General features: G+C 35.4%; 1 protein-coding gene across 3 annotated transcripts in view; it reads right to left on the reverse strand.

The window, feature by feature from the left end:
* ZNF385D (zinc finger protein 385D) overlaps positions 1-22136 on the reverse strand; it is a 416485-nt gene that overhangs the window by 233266 nt on the left and 161083 nt on the right. Inside the window, exon 1 of one of the 3 annotated variants that reach the window (XM_054514328.1) lies at positions 18509-18533. The exons of the other annotated variants lie outside the window; for them this stretch is intronic. Coding sequence (XP_054370303.1) covers positions 18509-18518 — 10 coding nt within the window. The 5' untranslated portion in view covers positions 18519-18533. Of the gene's footprint in view, positions 1-18508; positions 18534-22136 lie in introns of those variants that run through there. 3 annotated transcript variants of the gene reach the window in all.

A 22136-nucleotide genomic window follows, 5' to 3' on the forward strand; every position in this document is an offset into this window, starting at 1 on the left:
CACAATGTAAATTCATTGTAGACTTATACCTCATAATGATCCGTCTGTTAAGTTTTTCTCTTCAGTAGCTGTTAAAATTAGGAGAGGATTTGTTGGTGGGTTATTTTTATTCACAACCACATTAATGCAAGTCCTAAACTAATCAATTTGCATTATGTAGCCTTTCATGCAGTTTGCACAGATTTACAGCTTGGTTGCTTTATCTAGTCTCATGCCTGTGAGACAGCTGTTAGGCATTTAGCTAATCTAATTCTAATCCCCAGGGGATTCTGGTGTGTCCATTGGAAGTTAGATGCATGGACCACAGTTTACTATCTGAAGTATCTTATGTCACTCCTATTTATTTTTTTCTTTATGATTTTGGATTCAAAATTTTTCTGAAGAGGTTCATTAGAACTGTCTGAATAATCATAGTGTAACAGTTATTGGCTAAGGTTTGCTTCTCATTTTAATTTTTTCATGGGTATGTTTAATATCTCTTTCATCTTTCACACCTATGATGCTGATTTCAAGGAGTAGTAAGCAAAGATTTTTTTAATTATATTCAACCCAAGTAAAGCCCTTTCTGCACAGTTGTTTTGTTTCTCCTGCCACCTAATTTTTTTCTCTTATCTTTTTTATGATACTTGGAGAAATAATGGGAAAAGTAAAGATTATACCTTTTCTTGTGATTGTGGTCCTGCCAAGAGATTTTATCTGCACAAGACCATTCAGCTTTCTCATTAAAATTCACAGCCCCTAGCTGACTAAACTTAATTGGCAAGAAGTCAAGAAACATAATTGTTTAAATTATGAACATTTCTAAAAACAGCGCATTATGATGAAAGTCATCTATTTATATTGCGCCATTTCATTATGATTGTACTTTCAATGGATATTTTATCTTGTTAAAAAAGTAGTAAAGTGAAAGCCTGACAAAAATGAAACAGATTAATCTGCTGAAGTCAAACAATCCTCAAAGCAAATTTGTTTTTATATAGGAAGCGAATTTAGGTTTTTAAAAGTTAAATGCATTTTTTCCTAATGCTATTTATATACTTGAGTGCATGGCTGCTTGACAGCTAATAAACAAGCTTATATTTATACAAGAAGCCAAGATAAAGTACTAGCTCTATAATAATCGATAAAAATTCTGCCTCTGATCTTCAGCAAAGAGCTTGCTTTAATAATGAAATCTCAAACTAAAAATGATAAAGATTATAGGCTGGCAGAGGACTGTGCTCCCACTTAAATTAATGGCAAAACTGTCCAGACCATCTCTGGCCCCATCTAGCTGGGTCATAGCCTGGTCTTAATCAAATCTCACTCTTATGAAATAGCTGGCTTGAGCTGACCTCACACATTTTCCTTTGTAATCCAGCGTGCCTGGTAAAGGTTGATGTCACTCTCTCACTGGTTAGTGATGTTCTTAGGATGTGTATACTTGTTCTACACCCTTGCTCAGACTTGCTCACCTTTGGGCATGAATTTAGCAGTGAGTGATAGAGAAAGGGCAATTTCACTCCCCTTTGTGCCTTTGGGCAAGGGCACAGAGCCATGTCTGTGCTGCTGGGCTGCAACATGTCTATGCTGATTTGACCCTTGGAAAAAGGTTTAAGAGGATGAGGAAACAGCAGCAATGAAACAGACAGTGGGAACACCAAATGTATCTGGCTCTTTCCCACAGGGACGCATCTTTGTTTTTATTTTCAGCTCTAGTTTGTATGGAAACCAGACTCTCTGATGTGAAGAGCTGCAGTAACCCAGAATAAAGCTTTCCTTACGCATTCTAATCCATGTTTTTTCTTCTCCCAATTTAGACAAAGTCTTCTTCCCATTTTCAAATACAGGTCAGAAAAATAATTGACCTTCAGTTAGTTGAACAATAACCTAGATGCACTCAGTGTTAGCAAGATGAATTCAGGAGTGGTGCTCTGCATGTCCCATCTATATGGGCTTCAATAATCAACATCTGCTTAGGATTTCAATATTGCTGCTAAATATTCCTGTATCTGCCTCCACTATCAGTGAGAATTCCTTACACCTGTGAAGATGCTCACTGTTTCTGAAACACTGAATGTACCCATCCCTGGACCATGCTGTGTTTCCTGGCAAGACACAGGGCCAGCCAAACAACATATGCTACTTCTGTCCTGCTAGTGTTTGCTAACCAGATGGCATTCAAAGAATGCAAGCAAGTGATGATCTCTGTTCATCCATCTGTCCTGAAATTCTCACAGATTAAAATGAGTACACTTTCCATCTCTAAGCATTAGGATCCAGTGAAGTACGAGGTAGCTCTTCCAAAATAACATTAAGGTCAGGCATACCCCCATAAGCTAGAATACTCACAGAAAAGTAAATAAATCTTGCCATCCTATACTTGATTTATGTCCATGCATTACAGCTGCTTTGCAGAATTACTTAGCATTCTGACATCAGCTGGATATTGTTGGTACTAGATGGTTATTTACGAGTTTGCTCTGCTGTACTTATTGAAAACAAGTAAAACCATCAAAATTATTTTCAAAGAAGGCCATTATGACTAATATTTCAACCACTAAAATATCTTATCTTAGTTCTACTTCCCCTTTTATACTGCTGAAATACTTCAATTAGGAGAAAGCCAGCATTATCCACGCAAAACATAGAATTTTATTCTCAAAAAGGGACACATGGATGTCCTTCAATAGGGCTTTAATCTCTGGCCTTTATATCTGCTAAATAATACAGAAAACATATCCCTTTTCCAAGGACAGTGTCTTCTACAAAAACCTTAGCTGATTCATATTTGGATGTATAATCGAAATTATTTATTTTAATAAACTTATTTCAATCAATCAAATTTGCAAAACAATAGCCAACTAAGAGCAGAGATCTCCACACAAGAGCAGATTAACTGCTTTCATTTTGTGAGTTCCCAATGCTCTCATTTTGTGAGTTCCCAATGCTCTGCAAAGGCAAAGATCAGTTAGGATCAGGTTGACACCTGATCTTAACTGATCATTGTCTTTGCAGAGCTTGGATTTCAAATTGTTTTAATGAAAAGATGGAGCTGTTCAGCTTCCTTTTTCAAAACTTATAATAATTTTCCTTTCCCACCTTCCTTGAATCTGAAATAGATTTATGGGAAGAGAAAATAAGAAATAAATGCTATCTTTAAGAATTGCTTCAGAAATTTCTTTCCTCTTAATTTTTAGTAATTCTATTTCAAGTCTCCATCCAAAAAGTGTTTTTCTGTTAAATTTTTCAAGCTTTTCTCATTCTCTAAGGAAATTTCATGAATTTTCAATTGTTAAAAAAATTAAATATCTGAATCTTCAGCTTATTAAGCATAAGACCTTCTGGTGCTTTTCATTTCCTTTAGTTCTCTAAAGTTGGGGTTTTTTCCCTCTTTTGTTTGGAAAGATGTGGCATACTGTCCCCCAGGAACATGAAGAGATGAAGAACAAGTTTTATATCAGATTGTCAGTCTGAGCATTAGAATATCAGGAAAATAATTTTAGGAAGAACAATTGAAAGAATTGGCTTTTTCTTTTTTTCTGCGCTTACATAATTACTTTCTATTATTTAATGCAGCTTTGAAAACCTGCCATCATAGCAAGGAAAACATTTCATCCTTCTGAATTTTCAGAGGGTCAGTTCTGGGTTTGAAAAAATCCTTGAAAAATTGGAATTTTAGTAAATTATATTCTAAGAGTTACTTTACTCACATGTAGAATATATGTAATTTCTATGCTATCTTAAAAGTCAAATATTTCTTCTTTACCATGTTTATGCTTTTACTTCCAACTATAATTGCAGAGCTAATTTACTGGTACTAATCTTTATTCTTTGACTGAACTAACACAAAGATGAATAAAAGACCTAAGGAACTACATTTACTCCAATGAGGTTCTCTTTTCATTCTTTCTTCAGCTCATCTTGTAGTCATTAGAATCCTTTATAGGGATAAAAAAGGAGCATTATGGAAAAATAAGTACAGTTTTACTAGAAATTATAAAACTTATGGTGTCTAAAATGTTTACAGATTAAAACCCATTTTATTTTATCTATGGAAAAATAGAAATTAAGATTACAGCTATTCATAAATATTTGAAGAGCTACAAATAACATACATACATTTTTTTAGTATTAATTTTTTTATATACAATTTTGTTAAAGTTACCATTACAGCAGTCTGTCAGACAAACTGTTACCACTGCACATTCTCTGCTATTTAGCTGTTGCTCAGTTATTCATAGGAAATCAGTTCAATGCTTTAATTTGGGTATCTGTTGGACAAGCAACAAAATTATCTCTAAACCAAATCCCACAAATCTTTGCACCTGGTAGTAACTGGGAACAGTTAAGCAATGGACACTGAATAGTTCATATCTCCAGTGACAGCTTTACCTGCTCTACAAATTCCTCTTTCCTGTAGTATCAACAATTAGCATTGGTCATTCCAAAAATCATTAAATTAATTCAAACCTCCATGTGCACAAGGAGTGTGAGTGGAGAGAACATTTAACTGGAGTGTGCTAGAGTAGGCATAAGAGTCTCCAGCAAATAGAATACAATTTTCCTGACAGTCCAGCAACTGTAACAGGCAGCAGATTTTCAAACACTTTAGCAGGTCACACAATGGTTTCATAGGAGGATATTCAAAGCAAAAATTTTAAAAATTAATTTTAATAGGCACTCCAAAATACAGATAAATGTTTTGTGTAATTAAAAAAATGAGATAAGTTCGGTATAAACAGAAGAGAACCTCCTTTTGTACTTTCCAAAGCAACTGGGCATCCTTTGTAGCCCAAAGGTGGATCTTCGAGGACCCGAATATCTTTCAAAATCTGGCAAAGTACAAAAGTCTGCCAGTCTTTCAGAAAAATTAAGACATGTGCAGTTTGGAAAATGCTTTTCCACAGGTTACAAGGTATGAAATAGTCATAATCTGAGAATTTAAATGCCCTGGGTACATGTCTCCTCCGTTGCTAACTCAGCACAACCTTTTCTAAAGGGTATTACAGGCAAAGGATACCTTTTACCCTCAGTGCACTATGAGCACACCTTTGCATTCTTGCAACGAGAGTACTTGTTAAGCACCAACAAAAACTTTGCTTCCTCATGATGTAAGAAAGAATTAATTTATTTTGAGCCTTAAATAAGGTAGCTATACCTTTGAAACTCTCCACAGGGAGGTAGCTACCATATAAGTGCACAGTGGGTATACTAGTGCTCAGGATGTTTCAAAGTCATTGCTAGAAGTGATAATGATATATGGTGATGTATCTGGGCTGGCAGCTGAAGAAGAGAGACAAATACTTGTCTGTGCAATTTCTGTGCATGCAGAACCTATGGCACTATATTATACATCAAATGCTTTGGCCTGAGTCAAATTAAGAATGATATACAGCATGCATTTATGGTACCTGACAGTTCAGTAAATCTGTATTTGGACCTTTAAGAAAACTAAGAGCAGTTTCTAAGATCCTGCACCAGAATTTAGGAAAAAGTTTATTCACTAGCAGCTAACACTAACCCTTACAAAACACCAAAAGTAATTTAGAGTATTCTTGGTGTTTTCAGGGAAACTGTACCAGAAACTCTAACCAACAAGGGCAACAAACCTTTCAACACTTGTACAATAATCGACTGTTTGGAAAAGTCTCATTGCTTTTCCCTAGCAGAGCTTTTCCAAATATTTCTGCCGAACCCTGAACATAACATGGGAGTGAGGATGCAATACTTATATTAAAGGGAAGGAAAGAAAGTATGGATTAACAATCATACCCTGTATGTCAATACTTAAATTTCTGCAGATGTATTCTAAATGGCTCCCATATTTTTGAAAATTTAAATTTAAATAGATTTTGCCTTGATAGGGAAGGTGAGGGAAGGAGATCCAAAACCAATTTAAATCAGATGAAGATAGACATTAGATGAGATTTGAAAAATCTATTTTAAGCTCATGTATGTACCCCTCAATATATTTGAATTTGAAATAAAAATACTCCAGTGATGCAACTAGCTTACATGATTATCTATATCTTATGCAAAATACACAGCTCTACTTGAGAGTAAAAAATAAGCTGGAAATGTCAAGAAGGCAGCTTCTGTCAGATAATTGTAGGTCTGCTGCTTAATCAGCAGAATATAGAATTCAGGGCAAATCATATGTCAAATTTGAAATGCTATTTAGGTTTTTCATGTTATCACAGGAGTAAACAGAATGCTTTTATTTCATTGGCAATTACACACCTGCCATTAACAACTACAGAGGTGTTAACCTTGTATTTTAAATATGAAATAAATATAGAAATATGGAAACACAAGACATTTTTTTCCTATGAAAAGACAATTTTCTTGTACATAAAATGGCTTTTTCCTGATGAAGAGGTAAGTACTAGGACTGATAAGAGACCAATAAAATCCTATTTTATAAACTTAATAAAGAAATTTCATTTCGAGAATCTATTTTTTCAATCAAAATCTCCCCTAAATTAAAATCTTTTTGTTGTTTTTGTTTCCACAGTCATTCATACTTTTCTATATTTGACTGGAAATTTCATGTGAATTAATTTTTTTTTTTAATATGGGAAATTTAGAGATACAAGAACACGGGACTATCACAGATCTACCAATAGGATCTTAATTATGAATTACAAGAGTATTTTTATACCAGAGGAAGTGACAAAGTGATTGATTTGACATGCATTTACAGAAAGACACATGGAAATTTCCACACTTCATTTCGTGTTCCAGTGAAACTGAAGACTTAACATCATCACTCTCTTTACAGAAAGCTTGAGCAGTGCTTTTCAAGTCAAGACAAGAGATTACAGATGTTAAAGGAAAAAAGAATAAAAAAAACCCCAACAAATGTCACTGTTTCTTGGGAGGATTTTCCTAAACTTCCATAATTTTAATTATGACTACTCCTTGGTATGGTTAAGTTTTATATTTTGTTATCTTTTTTCCTTGAATTGAGCAATAGGATAACCTCTAACAGCTGAAAGGTGTAATTATAATAAAAAAGGGACACATAATCAAATCAAGTCAAAAAGTGAAACAAGAATCTGTCATTGATATTTAAACAAAAAAAAAAAAAAAAAAAAAAAACAGAAAAAAATAAAAAAAAAAATCAGCACTGTTCCAGGTCTGGAAGTTTTCATTGCAAGTACTTAAAGGAGTTCCTAAATATTAAATATTTTATTCAGAAGATAATGACTTCTTTTGTATTCGGGGCAACCTTACTGTCATTTTGGCACATTGATAACCAATCATAGTATTGTGAAAAGAAGAATATTTGGGATGGTATTGTCTATCAACAACACCTGCTAATGTTATGTTCTCAATTAATACAATACATCAGAGCTTTGCATAGTTATATAGTTTTTAGAATGCATTCAACAATTCTCTGATGAAGAAAGTATATTTCATAGGATATTTTACAACTTCTCTGAGTGTGCCACACCTGGATAAATCATAAATTTTCACACTCTGATGTTTGGGTGGGCATTGACTTCTTAAGGGATAAAAACAAGCCTTTCAAGAACACTGTTAGGAGTGTAAGCCAATACCACATTCTGCTTTACTGAACTCATCAACTGTTCTCTCAGCCCAAGTAAAAAATCTCCTAATAGTTTAAGTAAGTCTTTGACATGGTCTGCCACAACATCCTTCTCTGTAAATTGAAAAGAGATGGATTCAACGAGTGAACTGTTGGATGGACAAGGAGTTGGTTGCACACTCTTGAGGGTAGTGGTCAATGGCTCAGAGTCCCAATGGTCACCAGCAACAAGAGGTGTCCCTCACAGGTCCTTATTGGGAGCAGTGTTATTTAATATCTTCAATAATGACATAGATAAAGGGGTCAGGTACAGCCTCAACAAATTTCTGGATTACACCAACATAAGTGGTGTCATTGGGACATCTGGAGGATGGAATAACATCCAGAGGGACTTGGACAAGCTTGAGAAATAGCAAGGTGCTGTACTTTTGCAGTATTTTAAGTACTGGATGGAGGAGTCCTGATTTGAGACTTTAACCTAGAGCTCTTAAAACTCTAGCATTCACTGTTTAGGAGGACTGGTTCAAGCTAGAGTTCTTAAAACTAAATTTATCATGCAAAATTAATTACAATCCACTTTGATATAAAAAGCAGCATCACAAATGTTATTTACAACCATCAAGTCTGTTTTAAATTAGCTGAAATTAGGACTGTAGCTATTATTGGTAGTATTAAACTTCCATGCCTTAAATCCTTCTTTGTATAGTCCATCATCAGTACAAAAATCAACAATAATGAAATAATGATCTTAGAGTTCATTGTTATCTGTAATCTATATCACTTGTAAAGAGCAATTACAGCAAGTATTTAAAAAAGGAAGTCACTTGCCAATCATGGATATTTGACTGAATCCCACAACTTCTAAAGGCAAGCTCAGATTGCCAGCTCCATCTCACAGCCAGTTCCTGATGTAAATAACAGGTCAGGTACAGAGAGCACAGTGTTCTGCTTGGAACTGAGCAACAGGAACATAGATACTTGTGCCCAAAATATCACCTAACCTGCTAAGCTCTAGTATCACTATACAGGTTCAAAAAGAGACAGAAAAACATATTTTAATGCAGTATTCATAAGGAAAACATGCTTCTCAAACCTGACAAATTAGGGTGGGGATTTTTTTCTTGTTTTATAAGGCTTCAAAAGGAAATGAAGTATCATGGCAAAAACAGAAGTCAAGCATAAAGAGATAACCAGGTATTTCAGGAATAGAGGGTTGATTTTGTCAGGTAAATTTGTCAGTGGTTCATTTCCATGAAAAAGGTTATCTTTCAATAAGTTAATTACTAATCATTGCAAGAACTGCATTATTATTCCTGACACAGATGATAATGTGAGAGTCCTTTGTGAATTCCTAGACTTAAGAAAACTCCTGATATATACAGTGTACTTTCAAAAAGAAAGAACAAAGAAAACACTCATCAGGATCAGAAACCAATATCTAATTTATTTTCTACAACAAAATGTAGCAATATGTATTTAAATATAACTCTTAATGCCTACATATTATGGTATTATTTTTTATTGAATTTATATGAGCACCACTGGTGTCTTTTTTATACTTCTACAGGCACAGATCCTAAAGCTTTGTATTAAAAAGATAATTTTTCCATATGAAAAATTAGTCAGTTTAGTATTGCAAGATTCTCTGTAACTAACACAACAAAAGAAACCTGTCAATCCCAGAGATGATGATTTAATAAATTCTAAATGTTAGAAGCATCTGGACAATTATGGAGCAAAGTTTTATGTTAGCTTACATGCTTCCTGCTTAAGCCAAGAACTTTTTGAAGAGGCAAACAAGACGAGGTCTGATGATAGCTGGGAATGGCAGTTTAGAACACTGCCATAGTGGTCACATGTTTTACAAATATGAAGGTACCACAGACAGGATAGGCAAGGAATCTGACCTCAGAAGCCTGGGGTTCTCTCCTAAGTATTATAGGCATGATTTGTAATCCTCCTATCTACATTTGAAACAGTTATCAGGGATTCAGTTTATCCTGTGAGGACCTATTTAAGTACGGGGATGGAACCTAAGGCTGTGAAGCATTCATTTGGTCAGAGAGAAAGAGGCTGCCAAGAGATGAGGTGCTGCAGGAAATCACAAGGAATGAAGAGCTGTGCGTAAGGAGAAGGCCTGAGGGAGTTGGTTCATGGATCAATCTGCTCTAATATTTCATCTATTTTAATCTGTAGCAGCCATTTCCTTATTAAACACATTTATTAAATAGGGCTTTCTAATTTCAGCATCACAGAATTTCAGAACTACAAAAGAGTCCAAGCCAAGAACTTGGAGCTTCTGATCTCTACACGATTGTGAGCTTCACTAATTCTGTTCCATCTCGCACTTACACGTGGAGGAATAGAGTGTGCAACAAAACATTTCTACTCCTTTTCCTCCAAGAAGGTAATAAAATGCAGGACTTAAGCACACAGTTTTCCCACAAAATCTGTGTGATTCTAAATCTATCCCAAACAGACACCAGCAGAAGATATCAGACTTTACAATGAGTGGCCAAGTCCAGAGATGCCAAAATAGAAATCTTCCATGATCACTAAATCACAATGTGTTAAAAGAAAACTATTTCACAAAAACAAGCCTAAAATAATCTACAACTCCAGCTGGAAATCCACCTGGCTTCTTATAGAATTACTTAATTTCTTTCCATGTTTCCATAGAGGCCGATGCCAGGCTTGTGAGGAGTCTCCCCAAGCTAGTGATTGTTGAGTCTCCCAGAACCAGCTCTCTCCCAAGTTCACCTCTTCATAGGTAGAAGACATTCTAATTTACTTGAAGACATTTTGATTCTAGAGAGCCACAGATCATTACCAGAATACTATTACATACAGAATATAAAGCATCTTCACAAACAAAATGGTGATATTTGTATTTATGCAATACACATAACTAAGAAAGAGATTGTTACTGTGATTGTAGCATGTCTTAAAATAAACCCAGCTGCATGGATTATAACCAGGACCAGGCAGTCCACAAAGTGGTGTCAGAATCCCAGGGAGCAGTAGATGTGGCACTTGAAATAAAAACTAAGGAAAATACAGAAATCGAGCAGGTAGGTTTTCTAGAAAGAAAAAACAATACTGCCATATTACTTCACACGTTACATCCACTTTCCTAAAAATACCTGCATGATTTGTACAAATCCATGAGGAGAAAACACATAATTTACTGCCAGAAACTGCTTCTGATAAAATTTTGAAGAGCTAGCAATCTTTTTTATTTTTGTTTCTTTTATGGGCAGTGAGAAATCTTATAAGGAATGAGGGGAAAAAAGTTCACTTCTGTCTACAACATAGTAATCAAAATGCATGAAAACCTTTGTATCTATTTGCAGTACAACCCCTCCATATCCAGTATTATGTTAAATACTGGTTTATATATATATGAGTATAAATTGATAGATAGGAACTAATAGATCTGCAATTTGGAAGCACATACTCCTTAGTAATACACAAGCAGTACCAAGACAAGCACAACAGAAATCTTGTAGAAATAATAGAAGGTTTATGACTGCATAAAGACCATTAGTGTCAGACAGAAACAAGCAATTAACATATTTGTTCAGCCATTCAATGGATTTATTGGTCACAATCAATTGAGGTGAAATCAGGGACCATTATGAGGATGTCCTGTCCTAGGGTTAGCATGCATCTAAATTTTCCTATGCTCAAGCTCTCCCTGAAATTCTGATCCTAGAATAGTTTGAAAATACACATTTCTTCAGAATATCCAAAAATCAGATACCCTTGAAAAACCGATGCTGTAAGCTTGCTCCTGTATGACAATCAGTTTTGGACATGACCGCAGCACACACCACCAGGACCTCAGGGCGCAGGACAACTCTGTTGTACATACTGTACCTGTACTTGCCACATACACATGGAGGACAATGACAACAGTTTCAGGTCAGTTTGTAATCTCAGGCAGCTTTGTGGTGCCAGTCACAAAGCACAAAACCTGGCAACATCTGCAGAGTATTCAGAGGACCCCTTGATGCACTGCTTGTGATGTTACTGTCACCATTCTCCACTGATATGCATTGGGTTTGCATAAACAAATATTTTGTGTCTTTTCTGTATGGGTCACAAATTTGGCCCCTTAATTTCTCTATTTACAGGTTTAACAGAGCACCCTTATGACCACAGAAAGTATTCACAAGTTGGCAAACAGATATTTCTGCTTTCCTTCCACTGCCACTTGCAAACGTCAGGCAGTGAGACCATCTGGTACAAATTCTGCTAACAATGATCAATGGCTTTGATTAGCAGTTACAGCAGAGGCTCTGTGTGAGTTAAAAGAATAACTGTAGTTCTCTTCAAGATTCTGAGGATGCTTGAGAAACAATATATCCTAGTAATGTATCCAATTCAAGATGTAGGCAGAATGGCTGAGATATATTTTTTGTGCCATGATCTGAAATACATTTGGGATGGTACTGTAATCAAGGCTCAGAAAATAACTTAATCAAATGCCTTTGTTAGAAAATAAAACTGACAAAAGATGAGATTGATTAAATTTTAGAAACTCTGTTGAAAATTAAGGCTATTCAAAGTAATTTGGACACAGAACTCTTGAGATTGTAAATGTCAGCTTAAGAAAAGTTTCTGTTGCTAGGAGACTATAAAAACAAGATGTCTATCTAGTAAAAGTATCTCTGATTATATCAAGAATAAAATGCCTTGATTAAATTAAAAATGAATGCTAATTAATATACCTAACAGCAAATAAAACTAGGTTAATTCAAGAGTTGTAACAGTGCCAGAAACTTGTCCTGATGGCTGGCTAGCTGCAATCTTAGTTTTCTTCAGAGCACATTCCCCAGCTGCCACTCATTCCCACCCCCAGTAAGCCTACCACTTGTTCATGTATATATGTACATATAAAGGTCATCCTTTTCTTCTGCCAGACAAGAAAGATCTCATGTAATTGTTTTCAGGAAACTAATTTATACTTCAAAGTAATACTTGGAAGAAATTTCAGAACATGCAAAGAAATTCTCCTTTGTTACAGCTGCAAGATATTTTTGAACTTTATCTCAGAACTGTGAGTAGCTAACAGCTTTCCCTTCAATCTATCAGCCTTATCCTCTGTAGCACAAAGGACCTTGGGCAATGAAATTGATAGAACCAAGTAATTCTTTCCTAGCACAGGTCACATTTAAAGCCAAGAAGTAAATTGTAAGAGGATTCAGTTCCTTGACACTGACCTGGAATCCTAAATCTAACTACTACAGACCTATTTTGCTGTATAGGAAGAGAGGTGTTTAGTAAGGTAGATAAAAAACCCTTTTCCAAATTTAAGAATGTTTTTTAAGATGTTATATTTAGTGCACAGTTTGAGTAAGAACATATACACCGTTTACTAAAGCCCAGTAATAACTGAGTTGAGCCATAGGAATGCTAGTAATTTTTATACCTCCCACATCTTATAGACTTCTTCTGATGAATTACCTAGCTTTTAAAAGGTCAACTCACAATAACATAATACAACAAATTTGTGCTATCTTATAAAGAGGTGAAACAGTTAATTTTTTGTGTGTTGAAAAGTCAGTGAAGAGAGAGTATTGAAACCAGGTAAATGTTTATTAAATACATGAATTAACACAGATGCTTATTAACTTCCTGACTGTTCATAGACACTTGCCAACCCCATGAACAGAAGCATTCTCAAGTGATTCCAGCACATTAATCCTTTTTTCAATTACTGTTATTGATTTAAAGGGTACTTCTATACAGGTTAAAGCTTTATACAGCTGTATCATGCAAGAGGTGCTGAACCAAGTCAGTCTAATGACAGGGACACTGAATTGTCTTTTGTGTTAATGGATATCATTCCCATTCTATGCTTTGGAAAAACCATAAAATAAAACTCTATACAGTAACATAAAAGATGGACTTTGATAAAAAGGGTATCAGTTCTGGTACGAACAGATATATAGAGCATGCCAAATGGACCATAAAATGTACCCATTCAGGTCCAGCCCATGGAAACTCCACAAGAAAATGGGCATATCATATTGCATTACTCTCAGTCAGCACAAGTAAAAGTACCATAGATTATACTTGTCTCCTGCATTCTCTCTTCACAGAAAGAAAACTGATCAATGAACTGCTTATCAAGCCTGAACAATATAAATCTGCTGAATTCAACAGAGCTGTTGTGAAAGACTCTTGAATAGGACAAATGTCTGAGATAAAGATTCTCTGGCTGGTCACCAAGGACCTCCTATATCAGAAGCAATAATGACTTATCACAGATAAACACCTTGCTAAAATGTTTCAAGTAAGCCTGTGAGAGAACTGTCTGTTGATATGGGAATGCAACTAGAGCTGTAATGCAGCTCAACGTAATAGTGCTTTGAATTAAAGTTCTCAACAGGCCCTGCGAAACCAACTATCAAGACCTGTCAGATCTAACTGTAATGATTTTCTACAAAGTGAAGTTCTCTACAGAACTTTATTCTCAGTAACTGAGAACAGTTACTCTTAAAAATTAATTGTATGTATCTAAGACCTATGAGACACCTATGTTCATTACATGATATAGATATATATAATATACACACACACACAACTGTTGTTATTTTCATCTCATGTAAAGGACTCAAGTTCATGAGAGACACATTTTAGTTTTGATTTTGGTGTTTGAAACCATTCCCTTTGGTTTCAAACACATATTACTCTCCTTTGCATTCCCACTTGTATTTGCGCTGTTTCTGTCATGTGGTAAAGTAAATAAGAGTGGAGCCTGATTGCAAATGTTAAGACTATAAACTATGTCTCTGAGTTATTTATGCTTCCCACAGTACATGGCAATGCATGAGGAGAATGTGCAACAGCAGCTGCTCTAATATGCAGCACCAGAGGAATGAAAAGAAGACAGGAACAACTGGCTGGAGAAAAAACACTGGAGGAAGCATCAAGAAATAGAGAAACAGAAAAAGATAAGCAGAATATATGTAGAAAGAGTAGTCTCCAGATGGAGTTAAAAACAAATCCTGGAAAGCAGAGGCCTGCTCACAAAAGCAGTAACATTCTCTATCTTACACTACTGCTATCTTACAGGAGGAGCTCTGAAACAGAAACCTCAGTGTGGATCAGGAGCTGATTATGCCATTATTGGGGAAAGATGAAATTACATAAAAAAAGAAGTTGTGTGAAGAACTTTCTTAATTTCAAACATCAATTTAGCATCCCAATAATATGCTGGAGTAATTTCACTTTTTGCAGTATTCTCTTCTAATCTCAAAGGAGCAGAATGCCCCAAAGTAAATGAATATATATGAAGGAGCTCCTTCTCTGCAATAAAATACTGTCCAACTCAACAAGCACCACAGATGTAATGCCTTGAATTATAGATGTTTCCACTCTCACGTGGTCTGGAAATTTTATTTCATGATGAAATTTTTCTTTATACAGCAAGTTCCTTTCATATATTTGGTATTTCCACTACCTTCAAAGGCAATGAACCATATCACAATCATCAAAACTCTCGTTTTCAGTCTTTCTTAACATGGATAATTTTATGGTATTGAGCAATAGAAATATAGTATAATCTTAACTAGCATTCCTTTTCAGCACACTACCTACCTTTCCAGAAACCCACACAGACTCCTCATTAACAAAGCAATTTATCACCTTCTCTTCCTTACAAAACAGTTCCCTAATTGAGTTGGGCAAATCATGAAAGGCAGCTCTTGCAAGAGTATCCAACAGATGGATAGGGAGTTCGAAATAGAAGCAAGTTTGAAATCTGAGTATTGGCCTTGTTCATGTTGTAGTTGAAAATTATAGTTGAATATTAGGAACTCTTTCCCAAGCTACTTGTCAATTTGTTGATTATTCTTTCCCTTAAAAGATGTGGTACCATTTGATGAGTAGCTCTTAGTTCATTGTGCAACTGAGGACTGTGTTGTAGGGAGAAGAAAAATCCTATATACATATTTCAAAAATCAAGAGTAGGATTCAACAGCATGTGTAGAATCAGAAATTAATGTAAAGTGATGTTAAGCAAATTTAATCTCTTTTAATCATGTGAAGAGAGACAGTGAAGCAGCAATATATCATTTTTTGTTATGTAAAATAAAGGTTTTAAACAGTGATATGTAGCCTGGAGCCACACTGACAAAATAACAAATAGCTCTAAAATTGTAGATGCCATCTTTTTGGCACCCAGACACCACATAAAAGCTTAGTCGTCTTCTGTATGTAATATCTAGGTTGTTAATTCCCTTCTGAAAATATAAAGGATTTGCTTGCATTTAAATAAGCTAGCTCTATTCAACATTCCTTACGTGTTCTTTTAATCATGAAAAATCCTATTGAACTCAATGGGTGTTTGAGTGAAGAATGCTGATCAGAGTCCTTGGAGACAGTTAAAATGGTCTCTACAAAAAAAATAATTACAAGTTATACTCTGCTGAAAGGCCACGCCAAAGATGGTTTTTCTATTAATATAAAATGCCTTCTAAAAAAATTTATGCAGCAAGGACCTTTAAAAGGAAAAAAAAAGAAAGGCCCACATTATTACTTGCAGCAGAAGAAAAACACCTATCATATTTATTAGTTTACAAATGGCATTTGTAACATCTCAATGGCATTTGTACATCTCAATGTACCTCATTGCATTTTCTAAGAGAAATACTTTCCAAAATATTTAAAATGTAGAGTAAGGTGAAGTGAATCAGAATTATGCTGAATACCTTTTGAGTATAAGCACCTCTATTTATGTCACTGCCCACTACTGCAGGGTATGACTTCAAAGCATCAAGCCTGGATCACTGTAGAAGTTTTGCCCTTGTTCCTCTGATTTCCTCACTGTAGGTCGCGTGTTACATGAAGCTCACACTGTGATAAATTGACTCTATTCAAGCATTAAATGTCAATACTGACTTCAGTGATGTGAGAATTTTATCTCATGCTTACCGTGGGATAACACTTCTAACAAAGACAGATCTATGCACACAAGGCAAGGAAGTGGAATAAGAAAGTCAATGCTTCTGAGAGCCTTAATGCCTGTTTCATAAAGAGGGCAACAGATTAATCACATTAAACTTTTTTAAATGTGTTCATGTGTTGGTTGTATATATGTTTGCTCACATATGCTATTCAGAGATGTACTGATTGTTATGCCAGGGAACAAGGGCTTGGAGCTATCTGGTGGAATTTGATCGACTGTGACTACTTCTCTACCACCACAATTAGACTTCCAGATTTGGCAAGAAGCTCTCCTTTTGAAATGACCAAGCTATTGTAAGCAAAAAACAAAATACCAGCACTATCAGCTATGGGAAAAGACATTTTCTGGACAAAACTATACAACTTCTATTGAGTAAGGGCCATTTTACACTATGATCTACACTAGTCTCCTCTGTCTTATAAAAGCTACAGAAATAGAACACAATTAAACCATCAAGCAGTGACTGTAGTTATCTGAGGGCTGAACAACCATGTCTGCAATATGTAGTAATGGGTACACAAATAAAAATAAAACAGAGGATAAACATTTTCTTGATTAATTATATCACATACTGATAATGCTTCAAGCTATGGTTCTTGAGAATCAAAAGAACAGAGTTGTTGACAAGTATGGCTGGAGTTAATGTGATTCTATAAATATGAAATAGTGCTGAGTTACATCTATCAACAGTTATCTCTGCTTGAATATTTTAGAATGTCAAAGAGTATACTAGTGACTGTCGGGGGGGGGGTGGGGAAAGCAATAAAACTTGGCATTTAAGAGACTCACACACTATCTGTGTACATTTCACTAAGAACTGCTTTAGAAACCTTGAACTACTGGTCTACCAGGCAGAGAACTGTTGTTGTGCCTACCCTTTAAAAAAAAAAAAAAAAAAAAAAAAGAAAAAAAGAATTCCCACAGAACTCTTCCACCTGAGTTACTAGCATTTTTCCTAAGTAATTTTTGTATTCCTTATATCCCAGAAGAGAAGTTAAAGTATGTGTTTGGGGACAGAGGAAAAGACCAGAAAAGTGCATAATAGATAAGACAACAAAAAATTTTAAGTAGAATACATTTGCTGATGATAAGCAGCAATGATTAGAAAGTCCAGAGATGTAGCATAGAGTAATCCTTTAATGACTGTTATCATTTATCATCCTGTTAATCTTATATATCAAAACATATATGTCCTGCATGAGTTACCATCCATCAATCCACCAAATACAAAGTGAAACTGCAAAAAGGCTATCTCTAAGGCTAATTTAGATTTACTATTTATTCTGCAGTACTTATAACAAATATTTTGAGCCCAGAGTTTTCTGAAAAATCATAACAGTAAGGATGGTATAGTCTTATTTTTAAAAAATGTTCTTCTATGTATGTATCCATAACAATATTTACACATTAACTGTCACAACACAAAAAGCTATCAAAATGCTGAGAGTCAAATCTGACGCAAATAGCTAGAGTATACGAAAGAAAGTCTAAATCAATTTGCTAAACTTGGGGTTTTCTCAACAAACATGCTCAATTTTCTTTAAAATAAATGTTCAGAATGAAAGACACAGTACATCATTTAATGGCAATTTAAACATCGAAGGTTAGTGCAATATAGTGGTCCAGATTGATGCATTTTATTCCATACAGATTTACAAGGCTATCATTAAATATTATTACATTTCCTGACAGGAAGTATGATTGTGTTGAAAATTCAATCAGGTTTCTTTGTCAGTCTAATAACAAGAATTTTAACATGCTGCTGCCAAAAATCAGCGAAGCATAGTATTGCATTCAAGAAACAGCTAGATTCTAATTCTCTGCCTGGCTGAGAACAACTGCAAATATCTCAAATGTCACACGTTACTTTATTTTTTCCCTGCACCCCATACAGAATAAATCAAGAAAAATGACATTAAAAATGTATTAATGAAGAAAACCCACCCTTTTTCCAAATTCCTGTGCTTTTCCTTTTATAGTCTCACACATTAACTTACCCAACAGCATTGCACTCACTGCTAATGAAAAGAAAGCAGGCAGTACAAATCTTCTTAAGCCTTCCGTGGCAAGAAAACTATTACAGAATGAACAGAAGAAAGTCTCTGGAGCCTTTCCCTTGTCTGCTTGTTTTACAAAAGGCAGTAAGGATCACACTGAGAAGTGTCAAAGCTGAATAAACCACCAGCAATTGGGTTTAAACCCTTTGGGTAGTTAGTCCTTCACAGATGATGATTCGACTTTGTCCAAGAAACACTATGTGAGAAACAATGCAGAATCTACCAGAGGCTGTAGCCAAGCTTAAAATGTAGACAAAGAAGCAGTTTGCTTCTAAAGGTTTGCAAGGGAGGGCTTGTCACAGGACATTAATTCAAGCAAGCTGCTGTTACATCAAACCAGTGCATCTATATACAGTTAATCCCAAGCTTTTCGTGTTGTGTTCGAGGTGTTTGGCTGCAGCAGACTGGAGCCCCTGGGTTTGGTGTCACTGAAGAACAGGAGAGCTCTCTTCTCTTCCCTGTTACATTAAAATGCATATTTAGCATCTAGAAACCACGTGATAAATGGTGGGATCTTTTTCTCAAGCTTTATTATGATCTGCAATTGACATCTAATATGGCACATTTGAATAAAACTACTCTCCCTGCCTTTGCTGTAGGTAAACTTACCTATAAAGGAGTTTTAAATTACAAAATATAGAGGATTTTCTTCTAAAACCATCACAGACAGTAGGGGGAGAACTTGACAATAAGTAGGCAACACTGGATTTTAATGACTACTTAAGGAAATAATAAAGAAGAATGATGGTAGATCCATATTTCTTTCATTATTTTTTCCATAATCTTGTATTCACTGTTGATAGCGGATGAAAACACCTGAGATACAGAATTAGCATTTGTCTTTGACAATTTATTGCATAGAAATATTGAGCATCTTATGTTCTTTAGAACTACGCAATGACAACTTTTTATAAAAGTTTAAACACTTATTGGCAATGCTTCAGAACTACTTTAATAACAGAACTGGACTTATTGAAATAAAGGCTTTGTTTACTCAAAACTAAAGTATGAATAACTATGAAAATGAATACAATACAGGCTATGAATTATTAACAGGTCTTAACTTGTTAATAATGAGTTTTACTCTAGTCATGGATTTTCATTTTTTCTCCTCAAAGGTACATATATTTTGATTGTAGTCTAACACGATGCAATTTGAACCAAAGATGATATTGACAAGAATAGTCCATATTTTCCTTCCAACTTATCATAAAAGACACTGAAAATGCTTCTCAGTGTTAGGTTAGACACTTCCTGTGCCCATCTCCTGCTGTGCATGACTCTCAGCTATTCATGTAATACTTTCTGTTGATACTAATTATATTTGTCTGTACAAATAATCATGGCACTATTCACCATGTCCTGTTCATTCTTTGACATGTCTATAGAACAAGACTGTGCCTTTACCTGCCACCTTATCACAAGACCACATCTTACCATGGTTTTATGAATATTTAGAGAAAGAGCACGAGCAGAAAATGGGTCATGCATGATATTTTTCTAATTTAGAAAAATATCTTTAGGGTATTATTACATTTGTCTTTCTGTAGGGTTTTTTACAATAGGTCTCATCTTGCAAAGTTTTGATGTCATTCCTGAACCTTTGATTTTTAGTCAATTATGCCACATAAGAGAAAACATGGAAACAGAGAGGAATGTGCTTCTCCAGTACACAAGATCAACAAAATTAGCTAGTTGCTAGCCAACATGAAAAAGAGGATTACCAGTCGGGCCCACACAAATACTATGGCATGAAACAGCATTAATACTAACCTAAATATTAGTAAAAATGTCAATTAGTGCAAGAATATTTGATGATGACAACTGATGGACTACACATAGGAAAACCTTCCATCATAAATCGCAGCCAACTGAGTGCCAGTCAAATAGTAATTAAGTTTCAGTCATTATTTAATGTCTTCATATCACAGCATGAGTGGCAGAGCTTATTGCAAAGGAAGTTGAACTATGCTGCACTAGAGCAGAACGTGCTAGGGAGCAGATTCCAGCACCTTTGCACTGTTAAAATAGCAATTTACTCTAAGCTATACCAGTCACTTAAGCTGCTCAAAGCAGGTCACTTGTGACCGTATCTCCTTGGTGCTAGAATAGCACAATTCCCTTTTTGATACTTTCTACACAACTCCTTGTGATGGGCAATCTACAGAACACATGTTCCCTGGTGACATCTGGTAATAAAAACATTGAAGGGAATACAGAATTATATAAAATATAAGTCAATCATCCTATTCTGCTATGTTAAATACACTTTAACATAAAACGTATTGTACCACAAATGTTTTTAAGTGAAAAAAAATCAACCTAAAATGCAGATAAAGAATATAAAGAATATATTTGTAAAAATACAAATTCTGTCATCAATTCATGCCACTGAACCTGTCTTAATTTGGATGCAGTTTGAGTTTGGAAATGAAGAACATTTTAGACATTATTCTTCCTTAGTGTAAATAATAACAATGTGGTACATCCAAGCAGGGGTGGGGAGTTCTTCTAACATTATTCCACCTGATGGAACAGGGCTTGAAAGAAAAATAAGGGATGTTTTTACTAGGACTTAAAAAAAACAAATATCAATAATTTGTCTCTTAACCCAGTCCTGAAGATAGCCTGATGAAACAATAAACTAATTCATACATCTTTTTTGTGCAATCATCCTGTAGCTAATTCATTCTGGCTGCTAGCTCCCCAAAAGTTGCACAGTGACACTCCAGTAATGACTCATTCTTGTAAACCTAAAGCTCCAGGTGCTTAGTGGCTGAATTGCTTTCCCCAGATCCTTGCAGTAGGAAGATTTAGATCCTTCTGTGAACATTACGCTAAACTCCAACTGTTCTGCTGCTTGGGAAAGAAATCATAAGGACTCTGGGGGCAAGAAAAAAGAAAGGACAGGAACAAAAAATAGAAAACAGCTTAAGTGCTTTCCATTATTATTACGTTCATTATTGCGAGCAGGGCTTGCATGGCTGGCATCAAGGCCTTTTCTACTCCTCATACCACCCCACCAGTGACTGGGCTGGAGGTGCACAAGAAACTTGGAGGGAACACAGCTGGGACAGCTGCCCCCAACTGACCCAAGGGACATTCCATACTTACAGCTTGATGCTCAGTATATATAAGCTGGGGAAGAAGGAGGATGGGAGGGATGCTCAGAGTAATTACTTTTGTCTTTCAAGTAGCCACTACATGTGATGGAGCTCTGCTCTCCTGGAGATGGCTGAACATCAGCCTGCCCATGGGAAGTGGTGAAGGAATTCCTTGTTTTACTTTGCTTTGCTTATGTGTACAGCTTTTGCTTTACCAACAAAACCATCTCTATCTCAAGCCATGAGTTCTCCTACTGATATTCTTCTGATCATCTCCCCCATCCCTCTGTAGAGGAGTGATAAAGCATCTGTGTAGTGCTTGGTTGCCCCCTGGGGTTAAACCACCATATTTAGCAAGGTGTTTGTAGTACAGTGAAGATAATGGCTTGTGGATAATTTGCCATTGTGTGCAATTTTTGTTTGCTCATCTATGAATGTTCTTTAGTATAAACACACAGAACTTA

Source organism: Molothrus ater, chromosome 1 (assembly GCF_012460135.2).
Source record: "Molothrus ater isolate BHLD 08-10-18 breed brown headed cowbird chromosome 1, BPBGC_Mater_1.1, whole genome shotgun sequence".
NCBI lineage: Eukaryota > Metazoa > Chordata > Aves > Passeriformes > Icteridae > Molothrus > Molothrus ater.